The 23,643-nt window shown below is 45.8% G+C and overlaps 2 protein-coding genes across 4 annotated transcripts; both read left to right on the top strand.

Annotated features, from left to right (window-relative positions):
- Positions 1 to 55: 55 nt before the first annotated feature.
- On the top strand, positions 56 to 6,518 carry CSTF1 (cleavage stimulation factor subunit 1). Of its 2 annotated transcripts, XM_032448656.2 has the most exons (7): positions 56 to 428; positions 1,002 to 1,172; positions 1,625 to 1,820; positions 2,853 to 3,130; positions 3,859 to 4,056; positions 4,589 to 4,979; positions 5,609 to 6,518. In XM_032448656.2, exons 1-7 carry the CDS (start codon positions 300 to 302, stop codon positions 5,866 to 5,868), a joined length of 1,623 nt encoding a protein of 540 aa, XP_032304547.1. In that variant the 5' UTR covers positions 56 to 299; the 3' UTR covers positions 5,869 to 6,518. The 2 variants fall into 2 exon arrangements, with proteins under 2 accessions (XP_032304547.1, XP_085375928.1); XM_085519802.1 differs by lacking the exon at positions 1,002 to 1,172.
- Positions 6,519 to 9,049: 2,531 nt separating this feature from the next.
- CASS4 (Cas scaffold protein family member 4) lies at positions 9,050 to 23,413 on the top strand. Of its 2 annotated transcripts, none has more exons than XM_015881833.3 (6): positions 9,050 to 9,317; positions 16,773 to 17,198; positions 18,823 to 18,927; positions 19,321 to 19,464; positions 19,770 to 21,101; positions 22,137 to 23,413. In XM_015881833.3, the coding sequence occupies exons 1-6, from the start codon at positions 9,294 to 9,296 to the stop codon at positions 22,548 to 22,550; spliced, it is 2,445 nt and encodes an 814-aa protein (XP_015737319.2). In that variant the 5' UTR covers positions 9,050 to 9,293; the 3' UTR covers positions 22,551 to 23,413. The 2 variants fall into 2 exon arrangements, with proteins under 2 accessions (XP_015737319.2, XP_015737321.2); XM_015881835.3 differs by lacking the exon at positions 9,050 to 9,317 and adding an exon at positions 11,602 to 11,744.
- Positions 23,414 to 23,643: the final 230 nt, after the last annotated feature.

Raw genomic sequence — 23,643 nt, 5'->3', positions numbered from 1 at the left:
GGCCTCAGCTTCGCACGGCGCTGCTCCACGTGCCCTTAACGAGCCTTAAGGGGGCACCAACCCAGCTCAGCACGAGGGGACGCCCGGCTGTTGGCTGCACAGCGCCCGGTGCTGCTCGTGCATTGCGGAGCAGCTCGTGGTGCTGCTCTGTCTCACAGCACTGAGGGACCCGCTGCCTGAAGAAGCGATTGAAGGTATTGAAGGCAACTTATCAGCGGCTCCGCGTCCTTAACGACCCGGCTCGAGGGCGGTCCCGGTGTGTTGGTGTCGACAAGCGGGACACCATAGGGAAAAAGAAGATGTCCGGTCGTCGCGTGGCTGCAGCGTGTGACCGACGGCAGCTGCCGCGGGGCATGGGGAGTATGGGGAGCATGGCAGCTCCGCTGCTCGACCCGCGGCCGCTACGGCTGCCGTTCCTGGAGGCTGACGTGAGTAACACGGGGCTGTGGGTTGGGTGGCGGTGGGACATGGAAGGGGCTGAGCTGGTGGCCCTAAACACTCGTGAGGCCTGTGTGCCGTGATGCCCCATGGCAGGTGTTGCTGTGTCCGGCAGCACCGTGCAGGTATTGTAGCCCAAACACAGACTCGCAGCCCCCAGCTGTGGTGCTCGTAGCAGCTCTACGCTCCGATGGGCAGCACGGGGCGGTACTGGGCAACGTGATGTAGTAAATGTGTATGTTTGGTGGCCCTGCCAGGCAGGGGGGTTGGAACTACGTGATCCTTGAGGTCCCTTCCAACCCGGGTCATTCTGTGTGTCTACGGGCCGCCTGGGCCTGCTCGAGGCTGTGCCCTGCCCGACACGTCACCCCACGGGCTGCAGCCGAACCGGGCCACGGTGGAGGGGGCGTTGGATCCCGGGATCCCCGCTGGGCTCCGCTCTGCAGCCCGCCCCTTCCCCACCGGGCGGGGGGTCCTTTAACAAGGCCGGGGTCCTGTTAGAGCGGCCCGTCGCGTCCTTAACGCGTCACCGGTGACGTGACGCCGCCGTTCTCTCCCCTAAGAGTCGGCTCCAATCGATGTGCGGGCGCTCGATGCAGCAGCCCTCGCGGAGGAGCGTTCTTCGGTCTCGGCCGCCGCCGCCGCCTCCTCCTTTACCGCCGCCGCCGATCGATGCGCTCAGAGCTCCGGTCGCCATTTTAGGGGCAGAGCGAGGGAGGCAGAAGGAAGGGTCGGTAGGTACCGGCGGCCTCGTGTCGTTCTCCGCGTTCGGCTGCGAGGCCTCGGCTCGTTGCAGCGCAATAATGAGCTGCTCCCTCCGCCCGGCTCTGCGCTGTGCCCGCCCCCATTCAACCCCGTTCCCCACACGCCCCCTCCCGCTCCGTCCCCCTGCCCACTGCTGCCAGCAATGGGCGCTACCAGCCCCATAACCCAAACCTGCTTTTTTTTCTCTTATTTTTTTTATTTTCTCCACGTTATTTCCTCCTTAATACAATCCTTGCTCCTTTTATTCGTCGGGTATTTGTATCTGCAATAAAGATGCAGCAGATTTCTCTTGTTTTCTCTGTCTTTCGTTTCTCAGTCTCACCTAAAGTTTCGGTGCCATTACTGCTGATACATTAAATAAAAGCTTTAATCATTTCATGCGACTCTCTTGTATGTGACTCTTCCTATTTATTTATTCCAGGCCCCTCCGAGGCATTCCTTGCTCACAATGTATAGGACAAAAGTCAGCTTGAAAGACCGTCAGCAACTTTATAAGCTAATCATTAGTCAGCTCCTGTATGATGGATACATAAATATTGCCAATGGTTTAATAAACGAGATCAAACCACAGTCAGTTTGTGCGCCATCTGAACAACTGCTGCATCTTATTAAATTAGGTAAGATGGGGTTAAAGTGAAAGAACTGCTGTGAAGTTTGTGCTCCCGGATCCTTGGATTCAATCTTTGTGAGTGGTGTGGTGTTACTGAGAATGCATCTCTTCTGTTTTCTATGCCTTTGTAGTAAACCACAGAGTTTTTATATCTTTATGTGTAGCCTGTGTTTCGTTCTTTAGCACTGTGAGTGCTAAACGGGATCAATAAGTCTACACATTTAATAGAAAGTTAGATCCATTACTAAGGCACAACTCTGTGTGGTTGTTCCTGGACATGTTGGGAATGGAGGAGTAAGTCCTTCCATTGGCCACCCTCATTGGCCTTTATATACCACTCTGAAGGAAACAAGCTTCACAGTGTAGGATCTTGGCAAAGGTGTGTTTCTTGTTCTCTCTGTTCGTCTTCCTGAAAGTATGAATGTGCTGCAGAAAGTAATCAGAATTCCTGAGCTGCTGTTGGAACAAGCCAGCTGGGTTACTGGAAGAGCCCTAACAATGACAACATGTCTCCTCTCTATTGTAACTGAACTGGTTCTGCTGCTTGAACTAGTTGATTTCTATGGGTAAAAGTGTGGAGCCTCATCAGTCTGAAAGAAGATTACTAGGCTTGGCAGTCTGCAGATGAAAGCAGAACAAACTTTTCTGTGAAGCTGGGCACTTAAAACTTGTCTGTCCTTGCCTTGGTGCAGCTTGCAGTGCTGAACTGGCTGTATATGTATATCATGTAGATGCATATTGCAAATCAAAATGATTCTTTAAGATGGGTTTCAAGTAATAATTTTCATTATTTAGTATTTATTTTTAATATTTTTTTATATCTTTATTCTGTATTTAGTCAAACTGCCTTTCGCTCTTCATGTATTGCTGTTCTACATGTAGATCTGTTCTCCTAGCTTAGCTTTGTTCAGCATGGGCTTTCTCTCCTAAATCCTGAGCTTCAGACTACCAAAGAAGTGTGTAGGATAGATATGAGCATAGACTGCCTGTCTAAAGAGGAGGTAAGCCTGGTTTAAGAATGTCAACTTTCTCTTTTCAGGGATGGAGAATGATGACAGTGCTGTTCAATATGCAATTGGACGGTCAGATACAGTAGCTCCAGGCACAGGAATCGACTTAGAATTTGATGCAGATGTACAGACCATGTCTCCTGAGGCTTCTGAGTATGAGACTTGTTATGTCACATCTCATAAGGGACCGTGTCGTGTAGCAACGTATAGCAGAGATGGACAGCTAATAGCTACAGGATCTGCTGATGCCTCAATAAAAATTCTTGATACGGAGAGAATGCTGGCCAAAAGCGCTATGCCCATAGAGGTAAAATATGACTTGAATCATAGTCACTGTGTGAATTCTTGAGCTGATGTGTCTGTTTCGTGCCATGTCTGTGCCTTGTGGCTGGCTCAGTGGGTTGGACTAAATATCTGTCTCAATGTATTTCCTATTCCAACAATGGCTTATGAAGTACCCTTGAAGAACAGGTAGAAGACACGGAGCAAGTGTACCTGTGTCACCTTGCAGCATTCTAGAGAGCTGAGCCAGAAATTGCTTCTAATAGATGTTGATAATCTCTATTACCATGCAAACAGTTTGGTTATGAATCTACCTTCATATCTGACCTTCACAGCTCACAGTGGCTGTTTCAGTACTGTTTCACAGAGCACATATTTGCTTCCTTTACTTTTTCTCTAGCATGCTTATCTGCCAACAGTTGAAGGGTTTTTTTTGGGTTTGTCTTGAGTTCTTTTTATTTTTTTCCACTGAATGCACACCAGATTTACTACATGATCCTTGAGGTCCCTTCCAACCCGGGTCATTCTGTGATTCCCTGCAGTACCTTTGTAAAGATACTGGGATGTTATTTCATAAGAATTCATAACTGTATAAAGGTATCACGTCTTCAGATAATTAAGATAAGTGATAATGTACCAAGTCATATGTCAGAAAAGGTAGTGATATAATCACTCATGCAAGTGAAAATAGTACATTCCCTGTCAAAGGAGTGTTCTGCCTTCTAACTCTAACTTGTTCAATGTTCTTTGTAGGTCATGATGAATGAGACAGCACAGCAAAACATGGAAAATCATCCTGTTATTCGGACTCTGTATGATCATGTGGATGAAGTTACATGTTTAGCTTTTCATCCGACAGAACAGATCCTAGCATCTGGTTCAAGGGACTACACACTTAAATTGTTTGACTATTCAAAACCTTCTGCCAAAAGAGCCTTCAAATACATACAGGTTAGATACAGTCGTCCAATTCAGAGCAACCAAATCTTGAATGTGTGATTATTGAGGTGTCAGTGAGCTGAATTGCATCAGGGTATGCAAGTGGTTGGGTACATAGGAGTATGCAGCTGCAAAATGTGCAGACCTGCTAGTAATGCATTGTGAGTTTGTGCATAATGGATAGCTATACCTATAGGTGTAGTCTTAGAATCTCATGGATCTAATATGGATGGCTCTGAAGTCAGCTGCATTTTCTTAGTTCTGGAGACAAGTTTGTGATTATGTGGTGGCTGACAAAACCTGCTGCTGTTGTACAATATCTGACGGATGGGCACAGCAAGCTGTTCTAGGGCAAAAACTATGGTACATTTCAGTGTGACCTGACAAATAATACACAGGGTGTTTTCTATTCTGCAGAAATAGAGCATGTGCTGATTGATAATGTAGTTTATTTTTTAGCATTTTAGTGCCACCAGGATTGCCACTTCAATTTTTGCTTTTTCTTTTTCAACTGACACCAATTATGTATTTTTTGATCAAACAGGAAGCAGAGATGTTGCGCTCAATCTCTTTCCATCCTTCCGGAGATTTCATACTTGTGGGTACCCAGCACCCTACTTTACGACTCTATGATATCAATACTTTCCAGTGTTTTGTGTCTTGCAATCCTCAAGATCAGCACATCGATGCCATATGTTCAGTCAATTACAACGCCAGTGCAAACATGTACGTGACGGGCAGTAAGGACGGATGCATCAAACTGTGGGATGGTGTTTCAAATCGCTGTATCACTACTTTTGAGAAGGCACATGATGGAGCTGAAGTCTGTTCTGCGATTTTCTCCAAAAATTCCAAGTATATCTTGTCAAGTGGAAAAGACTCTGTAGCTAAACTGTGGGAGATATCTACTGGTCGGACGCTGGTCAAGTACACAGGTACGTGGCAGCTGACCCTCCAGGGACCTTCTTTATCACGTGCTGGCCAGTGAGCAGGTGGTGTATGAAGAATGAGATGTTACTGCTGTTACTCATAAGGAGAGACTGCTTTTGTGAGGATAAATGGCCCCAAAAGTTGAAAATGTACAATACTTCCAGAAGAAAAGCTGTGTCAATGTCAACCTATTTAACTTGAGCAATGAGTTACATGACTGGGGTTAGCTTTCGGATAAAACAGTCATGTGCTTAACATCTGGGGTCATAACACGACTGTAGAGTGGGTGCTGGTGGAAAAGAACCGGATATCAGTGTTAGGATGTGTGCAGTCCTTGTGCACTGGCTGTGTTTGCTGCCAACCAGCAGGGTGCAGCACCTCCTCGATAAAGACTTGCAAATACCCGGTGGGATGCAGCAGTGTATTCCTTGCAACATAAATGTGTAAATGGGAAACAGATTCTCTTTGAAGGGAGGGGCAGAGGTGTGGCTGAAGTACATCATGTGGCACGTTAGGTGGCCTGCATGTTAAAACCAGAAGTTATTAACAATAATGAGAATCTGTGTTTTTGGGTCGCTGGGGAGAAAAACTAAAAGTGATCTTATTTGGTTTGTATTTTACTTCACATATTCAGGAGCTGGTTTGAGTGGACGTCAGGTGCACAGGACACAAGCGGTCTTCAACCACACGGAAGACTATGTGCTGCTGCCAGATGAAAGGACCATAAGTCTCTGCTGCTGGGATTCGAGAACTGCTGAGCGAAGAAATCTCCTTTCTCTTGGGCACAACAGCATTGTCCGCTGTATTGTCCATTCTCCCACCAACCCCGGCTTCATGACCTGCAGTGATGACTACAGGGCTAGATTTTGGTACAGAAGGTCAACAACAGATTAAGGACACCTTTATAAAAGAATGATTATCCAGATTCCTTATATCATCTTCTATTGATTGTACTGCCAACAGATGCCTAAGTGAGAGCTACGCTGTGTCTGGTTTTTGTTTTGTGTTTCTGATTCTGTCAGAGGGCAGAAAAATACTGAAATACTGAAACTGAAGTTTTGCCCCACGCTAATTTTTTTTATTAGTGTGCGTGGCATTAATTTTTTTTTTTAAAGTCATCTCTGATTTTACTCAAGGAGTTGGGGTGTGGAATAAAATCCTTGCAGGAAGGATTAAACTTATTCTCCTGTCTTTCTGAATCCTGTGAAAGATAATGTGACTAAATCTTGCTCAAACTGGGCAGTGTGAGCCGGTTTTGTTCTGCATTGTATCTGTGCAATCCCCCTAAAGTCTGTTTAAAGAATGGATTACACGAGCGACGGTAGAACTCGGCGAATGTTTTAATGAAGCCTTAAGCCATCTTCGGTTCCGATTCACGCTTTGAAGCTCTTTTATATCTTTCAGTTTCTTTCCCTCAGTTGGCCAAGTGGGCCTCTGATTCTGAGCCGGTTTTGTGCCATAAGAATTTGAAACGTGGTTTTAAATTGTTTAGATGAATTGAAGAAATGGTGTTCTAGTTCTGATATTAAAGTTCAGACTTGGAATCTCGTCTTCTTTACAATTTATCTTAAGTGTAATCTTTAAAGTAAATTCAAGGAATATCCATACTGAAGCTATTCAATGTGGCAGTGCTGCAGCATATGGAAATGAGAATAACCTGGCAATAGAGTCCCTTTAGTAACTCCTCTGAGAAACTTGTAACGTTGATTTTCTTCATATATGTATGTCAGAAATGTAAATGTGCTTCATTTAGGAGTTCTCATTCCGTCAGTCTGTTAGACAGGAATTGAGTCACTTTGAATTTAAAAACAGTCTCATTGTTTCTTCTACCTGTTGTGTCTGATAGTCGGAGTTTCCCAGATCTTACTGTGTTCATTACAAGTACAGAGCAGCAAGAAATGTGTGCTTAAAACTTCTGTACGTTTGGAAATTCATTGCATGTTCTTATAGATGAGGTTTATTATCTGGTCTCTGTAGCTTTAAGAGACCCTTTGGGCATTCCATCTGCAGCATAGTGTGGTACAGTGCTTTTCAGATTCACATTTGGGAATAAGTTTCCTTTAGTCATAAGCTCAGCACTTGCTTTCATTAAATGTATGGTTGTCACTGTTGGGTTCACTTTCCATTGCCACCAAGTATCTTGTCAAGGGCTGATAAGGATGCAGGTTTTTGTCTATATATAAATAAAGATTATCTTTTTAAGGATTATTTAATATATAACAAAGGAAGTGTATTAGTTTTCTATGTAAAAGCAGAATATTGGAAGGATAGAATTTGGGATGTGTTACAGTCTGAATCACTCTGTTGCACTGCATTCAAATCAGGCCATTTTAAACTTGCAGTGTTTAATGTTTCATTTTTGTTCTTTTAAAGAGCAATTTGATATTCTTAAACAATACTGCAGTACAGAACAAATGTATTAGACATAGCAATTCTCTGCATCAAATGCCTAAAACTATCTCATGCCTCCCATGCATCTAATGGCTTCTGCTGGCTTTTTTGGTGAATGAACAAGGAGAACTGGAGCTTGGTGGGAGGGAAAAGGGAAGTTATGGCACAGTCGTTAACCCATGCTGCACTGCTCAGCAAAGCAGCCCTGTGGTACCAGCACCAGTTGGCTAAAGGGAGCAGTGGTAGTTCTTTATTAAACTGAAGTGTTTCTTCCAATTCTGGTAACACAGCTGTCTAGAACTCGTTTGCTGTGGATCTCTGGGCTCTTCCGTTTTGAAAGCAGTATTTAGTCTATTAAACCAGTGCTGAAGTTGTTAAGTTAGCAGTGTTCTTGCTTTCACTTCAAGATTCCTTAATTCTTTGCAAGCTCGGTTTGCTTGTTTTGGTCTTGAAACACAGAAGTGGAGATGCAATGTGTTAAGAAGGAAACATCCTGAAATGAGCTCCTCTGTTTTTGTCTTAGCAGAACTTCAGTGAGAGACGATGCTGCAGAGAGAGAGAACAGAGTGGCATTTGGCTGCAGGACGTTCATGTTGATTTGATTAAAAGAGTTTGATTTCAGGAGGTATTTACAAAAAGCGGCCTTGCTTTTCCCAGCAAAAATCAAGTTATTGACTAAGTTAGTTACTGTGCTTTGTTACTTGACAAATCCAAGGGCTTTGGAGCGAAGTGGTTCAGGGAGCAGCTTGTAATCTAGCATGGCAAGATATCAAAAGCAAAACCATTTTGTTTAGGCTTCAGGCTGAGTAAGATGGATTCTGCCTGAAGTAAAAATGTTTGTATGCGGGGTATAATTGTATAAAAAGGCTCGAGGCCTGAATTGAACTTGAGTTCAGGGAGCTTCTGAACAACTGAACCAAGAGCAGGGAAGTCAGGTCTGAGTGAAAAGTTCAGAGTCAGTGAGGAGATGGGCACGGCTGGGACAGATAATCAATCTCTACCTGTTTCTGTTCCCCTTCCCTAACACAGGGGTGGAGTGTTTTTACTCAAGTTTCAGAACATTGAAGTTGACCAGGTAAATTGAGCCTGGCCCTTACTGAACCGGTCTTGCCTGCAAATGGGCACATTCAGAAGTGTCTCCAGGGCAATGACCTTCAGAAAGATGCTGTTTGTTGGTGCCTTGCTGCTCTTAAAATTCTCTGTTAATGAAGCTGGGGAGAAGAAAACCCAACTCTGCTCGATATTTGGAATGCTCCTTCTAAGAGCATTCTATGGTAAAGGAAAGGATGCTGCCATAGAACCACTCTGCTCTGCCTGGCACAGGGCAGGATGCTGTCTCTGAGTGCACCAGGCTTGGGGCAATGAGGAGTTATCTGCATAGAATTCATCCTCACGTATGGTAATACTTAGGGTTTTCTCAAAGCCACTTTTATGTATCAACAAAAATGATAATGCTGCTGAAAATACTGAGACAGCCTTGAAAGGCATGAAAAGTTGGCTTAGGAATCCTGAACTGGTACGATTGTGGCAGCCTTCTTCCTATCAAGGGCTGTGCAGCCTCTTGTGGTGTGAAGTTTTCTTGTGTTTGTTACACTTCTAAACAGAGAAATACGGGAACAGGCAGCAGAAAAGGAGGGTGACACTTGTGGCTGTGGTTAATTGCAGCAAGCTGGTGACAGTTCAAGGACAATTCCGCTTGCGGACAGACTCAGTTCTCGATGCTGGTAGGGTTTTCCTGCTTTGTTTTGTTTTGTTTTCCACCTTATCTGCTGTTGCAGATGCTGTATTTCATGAGAACTGCCTGCACGCGTTGCTGGGTGCTGTAAGGGCAGGGCTGGCAGAGCTGCGGGTCCCACACACAGTGACTGCACAGCGCCGGGGCTCAGCAGCACCTCTGCACCGCTCTGAGTGCTGCTGCTGGTGTGAGCATGAGAAGCAGCCACACTGCAAAGGTACGTTGCTTTGGGCTGTCTGAATGTGGCACAGAAGCGAAAAGGTTCTAGGGCAGGGTTTGATGGTTGGGCTCAGCATCAGGCTTGGTGATGCTGGAGGTGTTGGATGCTCTCATTTTGGGCAGGGATGCGTTGTACTGACTGTGCTTTTATTGTGTGACAGTTCATTAATGGGGAAAATGTTGTCATGGAGGGAGCTCCAAACAAAGCAGCAATGACTGTCTGTGAATAAACACAAGTGAAACAATGGATAGACAACCTCGAGGCTGCCCTGCTTTGCTGCTCTGTGATAACGCTGTGCACGCTGTATGTTGTCAGAGTCGTATGGGGAGCCCCGGTCATCTTATTGCAGATCAATTCCCGATGTAACAACAAAGCAGAAACAGATTTAAACTGCTCTCTGTGGTTTCACTTTTAGAAGGAAGCAATCTGCAAGGTTTGCCACGTGTCTTTGTGTATTCACGTTGTCCTAATGTGTTTTTAATAGACACGGATAAAAGAGCTTGCTGCTGTACGGTCAGAGGACTGAAGTCTTAATTCTTTATTCAGTGCTTTGATCATCCGACCATCTGCAAGTCTAACGAGCAGTGTAACAATGGTTGTTGAACCCCTGGTGATGGTCCCAATGGTGACTGAACAAACTGCTGCCTGGAAATCTGGGTACAGAGCAGAACAAGAGGAAGAAGTCAGTGAGCAGCCATGGGCTGTGCTCAGCATTTCCACTCAGACATGCAGCGATGGCAGAACAGTTTCTTATGTGAAGTCACCAGGGTCTGTTGCATGACATCTATTCAAAGAGTGTTTATTTCTGGGTGTGCTATTTCGAGGTTTCCTACACGACCTGCTGAAATCCATGTGATGGCAGCACCATGATTTCCAGCGTTGTTCCAAGTCCATCCGCAGCACACCCGGCCAAATCCAGGGGAAATAATAACAAGAAAAAGCCCTATTTCTTTCTGCTACATCCTTTATAAACTATTTATAAGAGATATCAGGCAGCGCTGTTCATTATGATATCTGAGTGCCATTCTAAGTGTGGAAGTGGTGTTTTTCCCACTCTCCGGACTTGCTGAAGCACCTGCAGTAGTTTTGCTGTGCCCAGCAGCGCTCCATGCTCGCTCTGTGCTCTGCCTTCCACCTTGATGTGGAAAACCATTCCTGAAGATGGATTCAGGGTAGGATCACACCCAGAGAAATGTGGGATTTCTCTCTTGCTGCTCCTGCAGCATCGTTCGCACAGGAAATATTGCACATCTTGGTGCAACTCACAGCGTGGTTAGTGTTGGCTGTGCTTGGGAAATAGCTCACTTGCTGCTTGGCAACATTTTCTGTGCTTTTGCCAAAAGAAAACCAGAGGCATTTCCTAAGCACCCGTGAAGTTAATCTGGAATCTGTCCACAAGTTGCAGCGCTGCTCCGTGTGTTTCTGGGAGCCCCTTCCAAACCCCAGAGCAGTAAATGAGCAACTGCTCTTTATTGCCTGCATGAAGCGCCCAGAGCAGGCACAGGTGAGTTACTTTGTGCCAGGATTCCCTCTCACTGGGATAATTGCAGCAACTGCGTCTCTGTTCCAAGCCCCGTCTAAAGGTGTAGATTTTGTTGATAAGGCATTTTCAATTCAACTTTTTCTATTTGAGATGTGTGGCTTTTCTAGTGAAGTGATTGTGGCCGCAGGAGCGCCTAATTTTATCTTGAAGCTGCTATGGAAAGAGGAAGGAGAACACTGCAGCCAAAGAAAAGCAAAAGCATAAAAACCCACATGATGTGAATGAGTCTACAGCAGTGAAACCTGCGTGTTTGCTTGGGCACAGCTTGCTGGGTGAATAGCAGCGATGGGTGATGCTAAATAACACTCCTGTTTGATAGCATTGAACAGCTTTTAATAATTACAGAAGCACGCCCTTTCACCCGCAGTTAATGGTTAGCTTTAATGGTTAGCTTTAATGGTTAGCTTTCCTCCTCAGCTCTCCTGCCTCTAAAGAATGTGACTGTTTTGCAGTCGTTTCCCTGGGTATAGAGGAGATTTGCTCAGATTTTGAGAGACTCAAACATGAAAATTGCAAAGTAAATGGAGACATTTGGAAGTACAAAAGAACATGAGGAAAAGATGATGCTACAAAAACACCGTAAAATCAAATAGATCCATTTCTGGTTCATCCCCACTGCCCCCATCGGCCGGCCAAGATTCAGCTGTAAGACAGAAAGGCATTTCCCAGGGGGTGAGGGACATCTGCGTGCCCTGTGCAGCAGCAGCTGCAGGCCAATAGCACATGCAGATAATTGTGCTACGTAATTGGCTCCCCCTGATCCCAGCAGCGCTGTGCTCAGGGCTCCCAGTGGTGCAGAAGGAGCAGAGCTGCTCCTGAGCTCAGCGGTCTCAGTTCTGCTTGGGGGATGGAGTAGCAGAGGCACTGAAATGAAGGTCAATGTAAGTACTGGATTATCCTATTTCTGGTGCATTTAATTTAACTGTGTGGCTTATCATGTTGGCAGTGGAAAGTGCATTTATCTGAGACCTGCATCTGCCAGAGCTGCTTCTCAGTGTGTGCTGCTGCTCCTGTTTACAGGTCACTGTCAAAGCGTTCAGTCTGAACTCTTGAAACACAGTGAGTTACCTGGGTTCAGTGGCTGGCAATTCTGTTTGGGGTGAGGGTTGGAACCAAATGACCCTTGAGGTCCCTTCCAGCCCAACCATTCTATGATTCCATGAGTTCAGCTGGAAGAGATTCCTCATTGGGAAGAGCAGCAGTAAGGCTGATAATAGTGAGATTATATACCATGATTACTGGGCAGTAATGTGCCTTGCTGAAAGGTTACATGAGTAGGGGCTAGAGGGCTGTAGGGATGCCCTTTGCCCTCTATGTTTCCTTGGAAGAACTAAAAGTTGAGTTTTACTTCAAGAGAAAGAGGATGCTGCACTTCTTATGGTGATAAGATGCTGATCATGAGGGTGCAGGTAACGGAAATGCTTTGCCAGCTTGAGTCACTCTGCTGAAGCAGTGTCAGCAGAACACAGGCTGTGTGCTCTCTAGGACAGGGACTGACCACGTCCTTGTCATGATTCTGCAAAGAGAACTGAAGCTCCAAAGCAGAAAGTATTGTGGTGCTGTTTGCTTTTAAGACGTAGTGCTCTGCTTTGAAACAGCGGTGAAATATTTGGATGAATGAAACCCAGTGTGTAGTTGCATGTCAGTGTTTTGCCCCAGTGCATGAGCAGAAGTGGGTAGGAGCTTGTTTTGTGCTAAGCAAGGGCTGTCTGGCTGCAAACAGCAGTGAATGTCTGTGTACAACAGCACAGCTGAGCTTCAGCAGCTGCGGCTCCAGGCAGGACCTGCAGTCACTGAGTGCCCCACGTTAACAACCACACAGTGCAGCACATGTAGGGGTGGGTGGGAGGGCATCTCTTTCATTTCTGGGAGAATATTTTAGTTTTCAGTTTAAATCTTCTCCAGAATCTTATCTTAACTATCATAGTAACATTTCTGAGCAGACAACTGCAATAGGGGAGATGGAGGAAGCTGGAGTGCCTGGAAGCTGTGGTGCTGCTGCTGATTCATTATGAATCAGAGAGAACAACCTCCCCTGGGCCTCTGCCATCCCCACTGCATCAATAGAAGCTCTGCTGCAAGGTGTGGGCTGATGGGCTGTCTGCTTGTGCACCCGGGTGGAGAACAGGCAGCAGTTGCTGTTTGTGGGTGTCCGCCCCATTGCAGCCGGTGATCGGTGGTTGCTCCAGGCAGCTGCTCCCACAGGGACTTCTGCCCGTGCCCTGAACAGCCACTGCTAAGCAGCTTTTTGCTGCTTTGTGTACCTTAAAGTCCATGCGTGGAAATAAGTGTTGTGATAAAATACAATTAACATACTAAAAGATTTAGAAAAGACTCAAAAAAAGGAAATTGATTGGAACGTACAGTAAAATCCTTTGGATAGCAACAGGAGCCAAAGGCCAGAAATACATACATTCCTTCTTGAAATGTCAGGAAATGGCAGTTTATTTTTCCTTCAACTTGGCGTGGAAGTGTTATGCATGGGAACGAAATCCTGACTGCACAAACAAGGGGAGATGGCTGCTGGCTTGGATGTAGCCAGGCTTTGGTCAACAGATTGCGTGGAGAATAAAGGGCTTGGGGAGAATGAGCAGCGCTGCCCTGTAATTCCCATCACTGCTCTGAGGTTATGGGGCTTTGGAGGTGTTGGGAGCAGTGCTGGGTAAGGCACCAATTATAAAGATGTAAATTACGGAGAGTGACTGCTCTGCATTAGACCAATTGGTCTAAAATTCAGTAGAAGTGGGCACACAAGAAACTTGTTCACCACTAACTTAGTTGAACCTGTGCTTCTGGAGGCCTTATGGTATAAAGCTGCTCGGTATGGCTGGCTGTGTATGAGCAATTAACATTGCAGTGATGAGGTCACAGACTCCCGTATGGGGGAGAGCAGCACCTTAGAAACAGGTTGCTGAGGATGCAGCCTCTGCCTTCCAGTTCTGCTCTCTGTCTTAGCCTCACTTAGTGAACAGAGGGAAGGGGCAACAGCAGTGTCCTCCAAAGTGCTTTCCCATGGGATGATGAACCACACTTTAAGATGTACTTCATCTCTGGGTAGTTTTATAGGGCTGCTGATAGGGAAAAAGCAACAAATGCCAAAGAAAAACACTTTGATCTCATCTGCATTGCCTTAGTGCTCGTTACATGTTGGTCGTTGTAAGGACACATTAACATGACACAATCTGCAGATGATGGTGTCAGACAGACCCGCTTCCGCTCTGCTAATAAAGGAAACATGCAGATCTCAGTGGCCCCAAAGCGCAGCTTCCTCCCAGTGAAGCATCCCATAAAGTCTCTGCAACCCTGGGAATGCAAAGCTTGTTTACAGTTAATGGAAGGTCAGGGATGCTTCTGCTTACAGGAAGGGAAGGGGCTGCCACAGTGATCCTTTACATATGTCCCGGGCAGCTGGAAGCAGAGCTAGGGCCTGAAGTGTGGCACACAGCCTGGTTAGGTGAGCTGAGCTGCACTGCAGGTGACCTTGTGCCGCAGAGGAGAAAAGCAGCCAACCCACAGAAAGCTCTTTGCTGACGGAAATACAGCACTTGCCAGTGCCAAAACCTGGCACATTGGGCATTGTTGTGAGTTTGTTACATTTCCTTTTACTGGTATTAGGTTCATCTTCAATAGCAGTTTCAGCTGTTGAAGCCATAGCTGGTGCTCCTGAGAACCAACAGAGCTTATACTGTTTCCTTGCAGTAGAGGAGCAAAGAGAACACAGAACAAGATGTAAAGGCGGACCTTCTGTGACCGTAGAGATGGGATTTCAGCAGAAATTCAGAAGTAATTTCAGTGCTGGGCCAACATTTGTGTTGGTTTTGCAGTGAGCTGCTGCAAATTTCTGCCTGGTTGAGGGCACTGCAAATGCACCGCAGAGTCTCTTTGAGGACAGAAAATGGTGGTTGTGTGTCTTGTGGTTTGGTTTTCTTGTTTTAGTTTTTGTGGTGTGATATAAGGATGCAAAAAGAGGATTGAGTTCAAGGGTTGAGGCCTTCCTGTAGTTGGGTGGTTACGAATTAGTGATCTATTTTCTTACTTGTTTCTGCCTTCTGTACAACTCTTTCTGAGGTTAGTTTCAAGAAGAAAGGATAGGAAAGATTCACTGAAATACTTTCCTGAGAAAGAAATGTCCCTGACTAATAGCAGGGAATGTTGGGCGGGGTGTTGCAGTTTTTGTTAGTTTGGTCGTCCATTTGGGATTTTGGGGGGTTGGTTGGTTTGGCTTTTGGCATTTGTTTTGTTTTTCCTCTTAGTTGTAACAATGTGTGAAGTGCAGGCACTGCCAGTGCTGCTCTCTGATGAGATTCCTGCCAGGCTGATTTCAGAGAGAGCATGTGGCACTGCCTAGAGAGAAAGCGGGCTGCCTTGTCCAAGGCAAGAAGGCTGCTTTAATCAGAGCATGCCATAAGGTAAATGGGGCTGTTGTTGTCTGTCTCTGACAGCTGCTGATGGACAAGTCCATGCATCATAACAAGGCCATTGTTCACGGCCATTCCCCTGAAGAAGGGTGTGCTGCTAACAGCAGGCTACTTCCATCAGCTGAGCTGACAAATGGGTTTGCTGCTGCTTCAAACCAGCTGTCACTTCACAGCAAATGCTCCGCACAAAAATACAAGGCATCATGTTTCCTATTTGGGTGCTATCTCTTTGGATGTTACTTGCACTTTCTGCTAAGAAACTAATGCTGGAACATCCAGTGGGAAGCAGTCGGTCACATTTTAAGCTGCCAGCAAATGCTATGTGTGAAAGCACTGCTGCTCTGGTTCTTTTCACCCTTTGCAGAAATGCCTCAGATGAATGAAGCTGCAGCTGCTTTTCATTCTTTCATCCCATTTGGAGTAAGCAAATATCCAAAATCAATATGCTAAAAAATAAAGCGTTATCACTCACGTTTGCCAGGCTTCATATAAGCTCAGCTGAGGCAGGTAGAGCAGCCCTGGTGATGAGGCTTGTAAAGTATGAATATTTGCTTTCCTGTGGATTTCCTGTGATCTGTCACCTCTATTCTTCACTGGCTTCAAGTACGTATATATATATATATAAGTGAGAGATGAGGTGATAACAGCACTGTTGGAGATGCCTCTGTGCACAGTGATGTCCGTGTCACAGAGGGGAATGAGGGCACTGTTCCAGTTGCCCTCACCTGAAGCTGAGTTCCCAGGTCCACTGCCCAGCCAGCAGAAAGAGCAATGCATGTGGCATCACTGTGCACAAGGTTGGCAGTTTCTCCCAGAGCTAAATGACACACGTTGTTGGCCTGGGATCTGTGATGCAATAGGAGTCAGCTCTGCAGCCTCATGGAGGGCTGAGATGGGCAGCACTGGAGCTGATGCCCTCAGTGCTGCTGCCCCAGCACTGCCAGCAGACTGAGCTTCTCAGCACTGCTGCTGGGTTTGCCTTCATTAGGCTTGAAGGAGAAAAGAAGTATTTAAAGGAAAACAAGTAGTGTATTTATTTCTTTTTCTATTAAGAAACAATTAATTACTAATGTGCAGCTGAAGCCCTCAGATAAAGGAGGCAGCAGTCAGGGAGGACGAGGTTTATTTTTGGCTGGGTGACACATTTCCTCTGGCTTCTGACAAACAATTCACAGAATGCTTATGGGGAAAACCACACATTTTTTCATAGCGTGATGCTCACAAAGTCCAGGTAACGAATGCCAGCCACACTTCCAAGACCCTTTGGTGGGAGAAGCAATGCAGAAACATACAGTAGAGTTATTACTTCTGTACAGCATAACAGACAAATGTTAGAGGCAGGTGATGCTCTGAAGCCGCTGCTCTGAGATATGGTCTTCAATTGAAGCCCATGCATTTTGTATCAAATTGAGATGACAGCAAAGGTGAGCACTGTGCTGGTGCCGTGCTCTGCTGTTGGTGTGACAGTGCTGTCTGTGTTCTCTCCCTTAGAACGCACTGGCGAAGGCTCTGTATGACAACAAGGCAGAGTGCTCTGATGAGCTGGCCTTCCGCAGAGGGGACATCCTGACAGTACTGGAGCAGCACGTTGTCGGCAGCGAGGGCTGGTGGAGGTGCTCACTGCATGGACGGCAAGGCCTGGCTCCTGCCAACCGCCTGCAGCTCCTGGTGGGCCCACAAGCCCTGCCACCTCCTGCCATCCCCAGCGATGCTCCAGAGCCACCCGTGGCCCCACAGAACATCTACCAGGTGCCCTCTGTGCCCAAAGGCACCGCGTCGTCCTCTACCTATGAGAAGATGGAGGGGTGGGTGACATCGCCGGCTCGGGCTGCCACCCTGCCTGCACAGGGGGTCTACCAGGTGCCAGCCTTGGCTGCACAGCTGCTCAGTGAGAGGACACGGAGCTGCAAGCAGCAGGTAGGTGTGGGCAGCATGGGACCAAGCACTGTCATTGAAGTGGTGGATGGGGGAAGGGTCTGAATGGCTGTTGGGTGGAAAATTCCGGTGTTACATCATCGAAGCCTTGTGCTTTCTTCAGCACGAGATTAAAGCAGAATCTTTTATAATAAAAGATAAACAGAGCAGGTGTGGAGGGAGTTCCAAGTGCAGGCTTTCATTCAGTCCCACGAGCTCTTCAGCCCTGGGTAGCTCTTTATTCTGTGTAAGAAAATCACATTAAAGATGTTAATTGGCAAAGGAAAAAAGTCCAACCCCAAACCCTTTAGTCTGAATTAATGAGCATTTGATCTCCAGGACGCAGCTGGCCGGCTTCCCTCCCACTGTGCTACAGAATGAGGCACTGGTTCCTTTGGTGCTGCAAATAGGTGCTGGAAAAGAGACATATTTGGTGAATCTCTGGTGACTGTAAACTGTATTTTCATCACTTCAGCTGCACTCCCAGACCTCATGTAGTGTTTCCATAATGGCAAGCTCAAACTGGGCATTAGTTGCCAAAGACCCTTGTGCATTTGCTGTGAGCTGGTTTCTCTGCACTCCTAGCCACAAAGAAGGCAGGGCACTTGCAAAGTGAAGTGAGATCAGTGCCATTTTCCACACTGTGCCAACAAACCAGGCCCTGAAAATGTCATCTATTTCTTCATTTGTGTGAGTGGCCCAACATTAGAGCTCATCAGCTTTTCCTGTCTCTGTATTTTCATGAGTCAGTGTCTTGCCTACTCTACCAGAGAAAGGGGGAAGGGAAAAAAAAAAAAAAAAAAAAGAGGAAAAAACAGAAGTTCTAGCTGCTTTTACTACTTCAGAGTTCAGCTTTGCCTGAGCTGGCTCTTGCACAATGTCCCAGCTGTTGCTACAACAACTGCATTGTGGTGGTCACAGGCTGCACACGGGGGTGTTGGAGCAATCGGGGCTGCCCTGCGTAGATCCTACCAGACAGCTGGCAAAGCTGCCAACACACTCAGCTGTTCCCCAAGCAGCTGAGTAAAGCCACTGTAAGTCTTTGAGGGAGATGACTGAAAGCAATAAACCAAACCCAGCGTGCTTTCACCCTGTTTAAAAACGCTGTCATTTTGCTTGTTGCCCAGGCTAACCGTGTGTTGAATGGACAAAAGTCAGTATTTTCAAGGTCAATGAAAGGTCTTTCCCAATATTCATCCCCAGTCTGTATCCTTTTGCTGCTGTTATTCCCGCAAAGAGTGGCTTGACCTGATGGTTCTGTGAGAGAGAAGTAGAAAATCCCCTGCTTTCTTTTTTTAACAGTTCTGCTTCGGAGAGAGTCAAAAGATTTGAGTGATAATAGAAGCTGAATTTTCTCCAGATCTTTTCCCCCTCTTGGTTAATAACGTTGATTCTCTCTTTGATTCATACGTGCCTGTTCTTATCTGAAATAAAGCAGAAGTGGTAGCAAAGGAGAAAATACCAAATCTATCACCATCAGTGCAAAGCTAAAGGCTGTGAATCACTGAAGAGCTCCTCCTACAGCCATGACCTGTTCAACTAGCTGAGTTTTCAGCGATATCCTGAGCTTGTTGCCCACTGCAGTTTTCTCATCATTGTTTTGTTTTGTTTTCCCTTCCCCTCCAAGCACCTCTTTACTCTCCCAAGAGCGTGTCGAGCTTCAGTGCCAAACATCACCAGCGAGGTGTATGATGTCCCATCCATGCAGAGCCGGGAGTCCTTACTCACACAGGTACGTCTTCCCTCAATCCCCCACAGACCATTGGGTCCCAACCCATCTCCCTCCTATAGAGCCTCGGAATGCAGATTAAGGTTTAGGGTTTAATTCTAGCATTTTCCTGTTTGTTTGTTTGTTTTTCTTTTTAATTTGGCAGAAAGCCATGTCTTTTTGGGGGGAAGTTCAAAACAAAGTAGCTCTGTTTTGAATTGGTTAGAAATTCAAAGAAATGTGCTTTAAACCTGGTTACGTTTCTTCCAAGCACCTTCAGTTTAACTAGCACGATTCTGATCTAGACTGTGGAAACCAGAAGCTGTGTAGTATGTGACCAGAACATCCCTGAACACCAAGGGAATCTTCAGGGGGCTTTAATGTGGGTTGAAACCTGATTCTTTTCCCTTTGGCCAGAGTGGTGCCACTCCACCTGCAGCACGGAAGGTCTCTGTGCTGGCCAGATCTCCCAAGTGCTTCCAGGAAGAGCAGCAGCTCTACAACGTCCCATCCAGCTCAGAGAAGGCTGGAGCTGTTATCCAAGATTCAGCAGTGGGCAATGTAAGTAAGACTTCTTGGACATGAGAGAATAATCTCCCATTAGTGCTCTGATGTTAGGCACATGTGCTGAACCTCTCTCCAAGGGTGTTTGCAAGCGAGGATAACAGGGATTGCACCAGCATGTCTATTTTAGACTTCGCATCTGCAGGTTGTGCACTGTAGAAAGGAAATAAAAATATGGGCCAGGCTTTCTGTGGAATCATTCTGTTGATATTACTGCGTACATCTGTACACTGAGAATTTAGTTTTGTTTCTTATTTCTTGTTTAAAGACACTGTTTTGAAATCCTATGTGCTCTGTTGCAGCTGTATGATGTCCCACCCAAAAGAGAAACTGATGTTGAAGAGAAGAAATCTCAGAAGAAGTTCTGGGGTCACTGTAACACCTTGCCAAACCCTCGCAAGTCAGAATGGATTTATGATATTCCAATATCACCTGAAAAAACAGGAATAAAACAAAACTCTTCTGTCCATTCCACAGAGAACCAGGTGCTATATGACATACCCCCAGCCAGGTACAAGGCACTAACAACAAATGCTGAAGCCAACGTTGTAAATCCACAGTTGTATGATATTCCACCAACACAACGGAAATTAACATTTCCAGATGTCCCTCTTTATGACGTTCCATCCTCAAAGGATGTTCTCTTGCAGCAGAATGGTAGCTGTGATGTACCCCCGAGTCTCCTGGCTTCAAATGCTGAGAATCAGATTTCTGGAGGGAATGTCTACGATGTTCCTAAAGGTTTGCCCACTGCTATCCAGTCTAAGAAAGGGATGGAGAAAAACAGCAACCGTTCTGGAAACCAGGCGTACCATGTTCCCCCACAGCTCTCAAGAGACACCAAACCAGAACATGACAGATTATCTGTTTCTAGTGTGGACAGCAGAAGCAGCACTCTTTCTACATCCTCAGATTCTTCTTCTGAGTCTTCTTCTGTGTCATCATCAGAAGAGCCTGCCACAGAAATTAAGCTGGACCTCGAGGTGGCCATAGAGACACTGACTAGACTGCAGCACAGTGTATCTAGCTCAGTTGCAAGTTTAATGATCTTCGTAAGCAGTAAGTGGAGATTACAAGAGCACCTAGAGAAAAACATTGAAGAAATCCATAGGGCCATTGATCACATCAAAGTGTCACTGGGAGAATTCTTGGCCTTTGCTCGAGCTTTAAAGGTAAACGCATCCTACCTCACTGATAATAATCTTCAGATCAGAATTAAAAAACAGCTAGAAATTCTTCTGAACTCATTCCAAATCTTGACAGAAACAAGAGAAGCTCTAAATAACTGCAACTGGTCTTTGGAGGTTTTGGTCCTCAAGAAACCCTACAACAACCCAGATGATCTCGATCGCTTTGTTATGGTTGCCCGCACGATTCCAGATGATCTCAAGAGATTTGTATCCATCATCATTGCCAACGGAAAGCTTCTCTTCAGAAAGAATGAGAAGGAGCAAGACATGAAGCAACCAAGAGTGAGCCCGGGATCTAAAATGCCAAAACAAATCATGGCACCAAGAAGAATAGAAATAGATTCACTTCCAGTAAATGCACCTGATAAACCCAACCCAAGTCAGGGCAGTAATGAGACGACAAAAGAAAATGTCACTGAGGACTGTGAATATGTTCAGCTGCAGGTTAGTAAGTGGGATTCTATCGTCCATATTCTTCATCATTTGCAGACACTCTCATTTGCCCCGTTTTATCTTTGTATCAATGACAACTTCAGTTTGCACTGCTATCTATTTTCCAGACCTATGTGAACTCAGAATTTTGATCACACACGTACAATGATCAGTAATTACAAGTAACAAAGAGAACCAGTATGAGATGATTTGTCCACGCAGCCAGTCAAAACTGAGACAGATTTGCTGCTTGTCTTTTTCAATTCATTTGAGAGTCAGATTTTTGTCTGTACATCAGCTTTGTTTCTTAACCCAGTAGATCTCTCTTTGCCCATACGTTTCACTTGGCAACCCTGACATCATGATACAGGTAATACAGTGTCTGGATGCTCACCTCTGCACATGGAGGTGTATTTGCTTTCCCTGTTCATTTCCCCACATCTGGAGGTTTTTTAGCCCCTGCTGTAAAGCCGTGCAAAAGATTTATTTCCCTAAATGTAATTAACCGCTCTAAAGTCCTACGGTTCTTTATCTCTTTGCTTTTGTGTCTCATTTGGGGTAAGGCTGTGACGGGTAATATTTCAAAGTAATGCACCACTACAAGGACTGAATCTCATTATTGTACAGTTTTAATTATTCATGCCCCTCATGAAGTCATTACCATTAAAAATCAAATCTAAATGTTTTCTGTTATCCAAAAGCTTGGAGCCCAGACTTCATTAAGGATTGATGTTTAACTATAGAACATTGTCTGCCATCCATTATTAAAACGGTGTTCAGTGAACTTTTTTTCAGGGAAAAGGTGAGTGAAAAAACCACTTTGGAGCCAAGTACTTTGTGGAGAGGAAATAGTGGCCAAAATGATGGCCAAACAAGCAAACAAACGTGCTGGGCTGTGGCGGGGCAGCTATTGGTGTCCCTTAACCAACAGAATTCCATCTAAGTGAGGAAACATGGGAAGAATGTAAGAATGTGCTGTAGAGTAAAGTAAGAGCAAAGACAACATGCCACCAACCTGAGTCTGTTCTTTTGAACCCTCTTTTCTAGGTGCTGCCATCTACAAAAAAGAATGAAGTTCGAAGCCAGCCAGATTCTGCAAAAAAGGTTGTCGTTCCAGAGCAGTGCAGGCTGTGTTTCGGTGCCCTTCACAAGGCCATCGCTGTGTTTAACAACAGCCTGAGCAGTCAGCAGCCACCTGAAGTCTTCATATCCCACAGCAAATTGATCATTATGGTGGGGCAGAAGATTGTGGATTCTCTCTGCCAGGAAACACAGCTGAGGGAGGCTCGGAGCGACATTCTGCACAGCAGCAGCCGGTTCTGCAGCCTCCTGAAGAACCTGGCTCTCGCCACCAAAAACGCAGCAATCCAATATCCAAATGCAGACGCAATGAGGGAACTTCAGATTAAAAGTGATGAGCTGTCTAAATACACACAGCAGTTCAGAGCAATGTTAGAATGAGAGCAGCTTCACCTTTTATAACTGTTATTTGTATTTTGAACGATGGTCACAACTTGAACTTCTGTGTTGTTACAGTTCTTTCTTCACTCCCTTGGCAGCCAAAGGGCACGAGCAGCTCAGTGGTGCCAGCCCTCATTCCTCCCAGGCAGCCCTGCCAAGTTTCCTTTGGTGCTGCTGCACCTCCAGCAGGTGAAGAGCCACACTGAAGGAGGGATGTGTAGAATTAAACGTGTGCTCCCTTCCCTGCTGCTCAGACTTTGTCTAGAAATGTTCTGTCGGGGCAGGAATTTTTGCTGAGCATTTGAGCAAATGGTATTCATGTTTTATATATATATATATTTTAATTTCTACACAAGTCAGAAATATTTTCCTATTGGTTTTTGTTTGTTTGTTTGTTTGTTTTTTTCCTTCTGAGTATGTAAAGTCTCTCTCTACGTTTACCTGTGCACTGTTCTGTAAGCTGTGATCTATTACTGTAAGTTGTGATCTATTACTGTGTGTACCGTCAGCAGCAGCTCCCGGAGCACTCGACTCCAATCTGGTTTAGGTTCTTTCCCCAGAGCATTCCTTCCCTTTGCAGCTGTTTGATGCTCCAACACAGCGGACGCGTTACAGGACAAACTGCATCTCACTGCTGTTAGTCAGAAATGCTCCCATTACTGTCTGAGCGTGGATTTAACTCATGCAGAGCTCTGCTCCCCTACACACGGCTCTGGGGATCGCAGCTCCATCACTGCCCGAAGCCTCCAGCCTGTCTCTAACGTCAGTCATCGCGTGTCGCCTCCTCTGTTGATCCCTGTGGGCTGTTGCTGCCCCTGTGTTTGTATTTGTCTTGACTAATTTATTTAAAAGCTGTATCTGAATGTTTCAAGTCTGGCCTTTCTTGGTAGCGCGTCCCCGTGTCTGCACCCCGCCATGGGACGGGTAGGGTTGCAGGGTTGTTGCAGGGTTGCAGGGTTGCACTTGTGTCTGTGCAAAGAGCAGCTCCATGGCTGTCCCCCCATTCACATTCATTGTACGGTCATTTAAAGGCCGGCACGGAGCGCACCGCTGAATGAATGAATGAATGAACAAATAAATAAATGAATGAATG

This window comes from Coturnix japonica, chromosome 19, assembly GCF_054131305.1.
Source record: "Coturnix japonica strain WE chromosome 19, WE-NBRP24, whole genome shotgun sequence".
In the NCBI taxonomy this organism is placed as follows: Eukaryota; Metazoa; Chordata; class Aves; order Galliformes; family Phasianidae; genus Coturnix; species Coturnix japonica.
Note: the sequence above shows the minus strand (reverse complement) of the source record. Positions and strands in the feature narration are given on the sequence as shown.

Bases quoted from the DNA above. Each gene is read 5' to 3' on its own strand.
- CSTF1 (XM_032448656.2), top strand. From the start codon at position 300: ATGTCCGGTCGTCGCGTGGCTGCAGCGTGTGACCGACGGCAGCTGCCG. The intron at 3,131-3,858 runs GTAAAATATGAC...TGTTCTTTGTAG, and splicing joins AAAGCGCTATGCCCATAGAG to GTCATGATGAATGAGACAGC. The intron at 4,980-5,608 runs GTACGTGGCAGC...TCACATATTCAG, and splicing joins GACGCTGGTCAAGTACACAG to GAGCTGGTTTGAGTGGACGT.
- CASS4 (XM_015881833.3), top strand. From the start codon at position 9,294: ATGAGAAGCAGCCACACTGCAAAG. The intron at 9,318-16,772 runs GTACGTTGCTTT...TCTCTCCCTTAG, and splicing joins GAAGCAGCCACACTGCAAAG to AACGCACTGGCGAAGGCTCT. The intron at 18,928-19,320 runs GTACGTCTTCCC...CCCTTTGGCCAG, and splicing joins GGGAGTCCTTACTCACACAG to AGTGGTGCCACTCCACCTGC.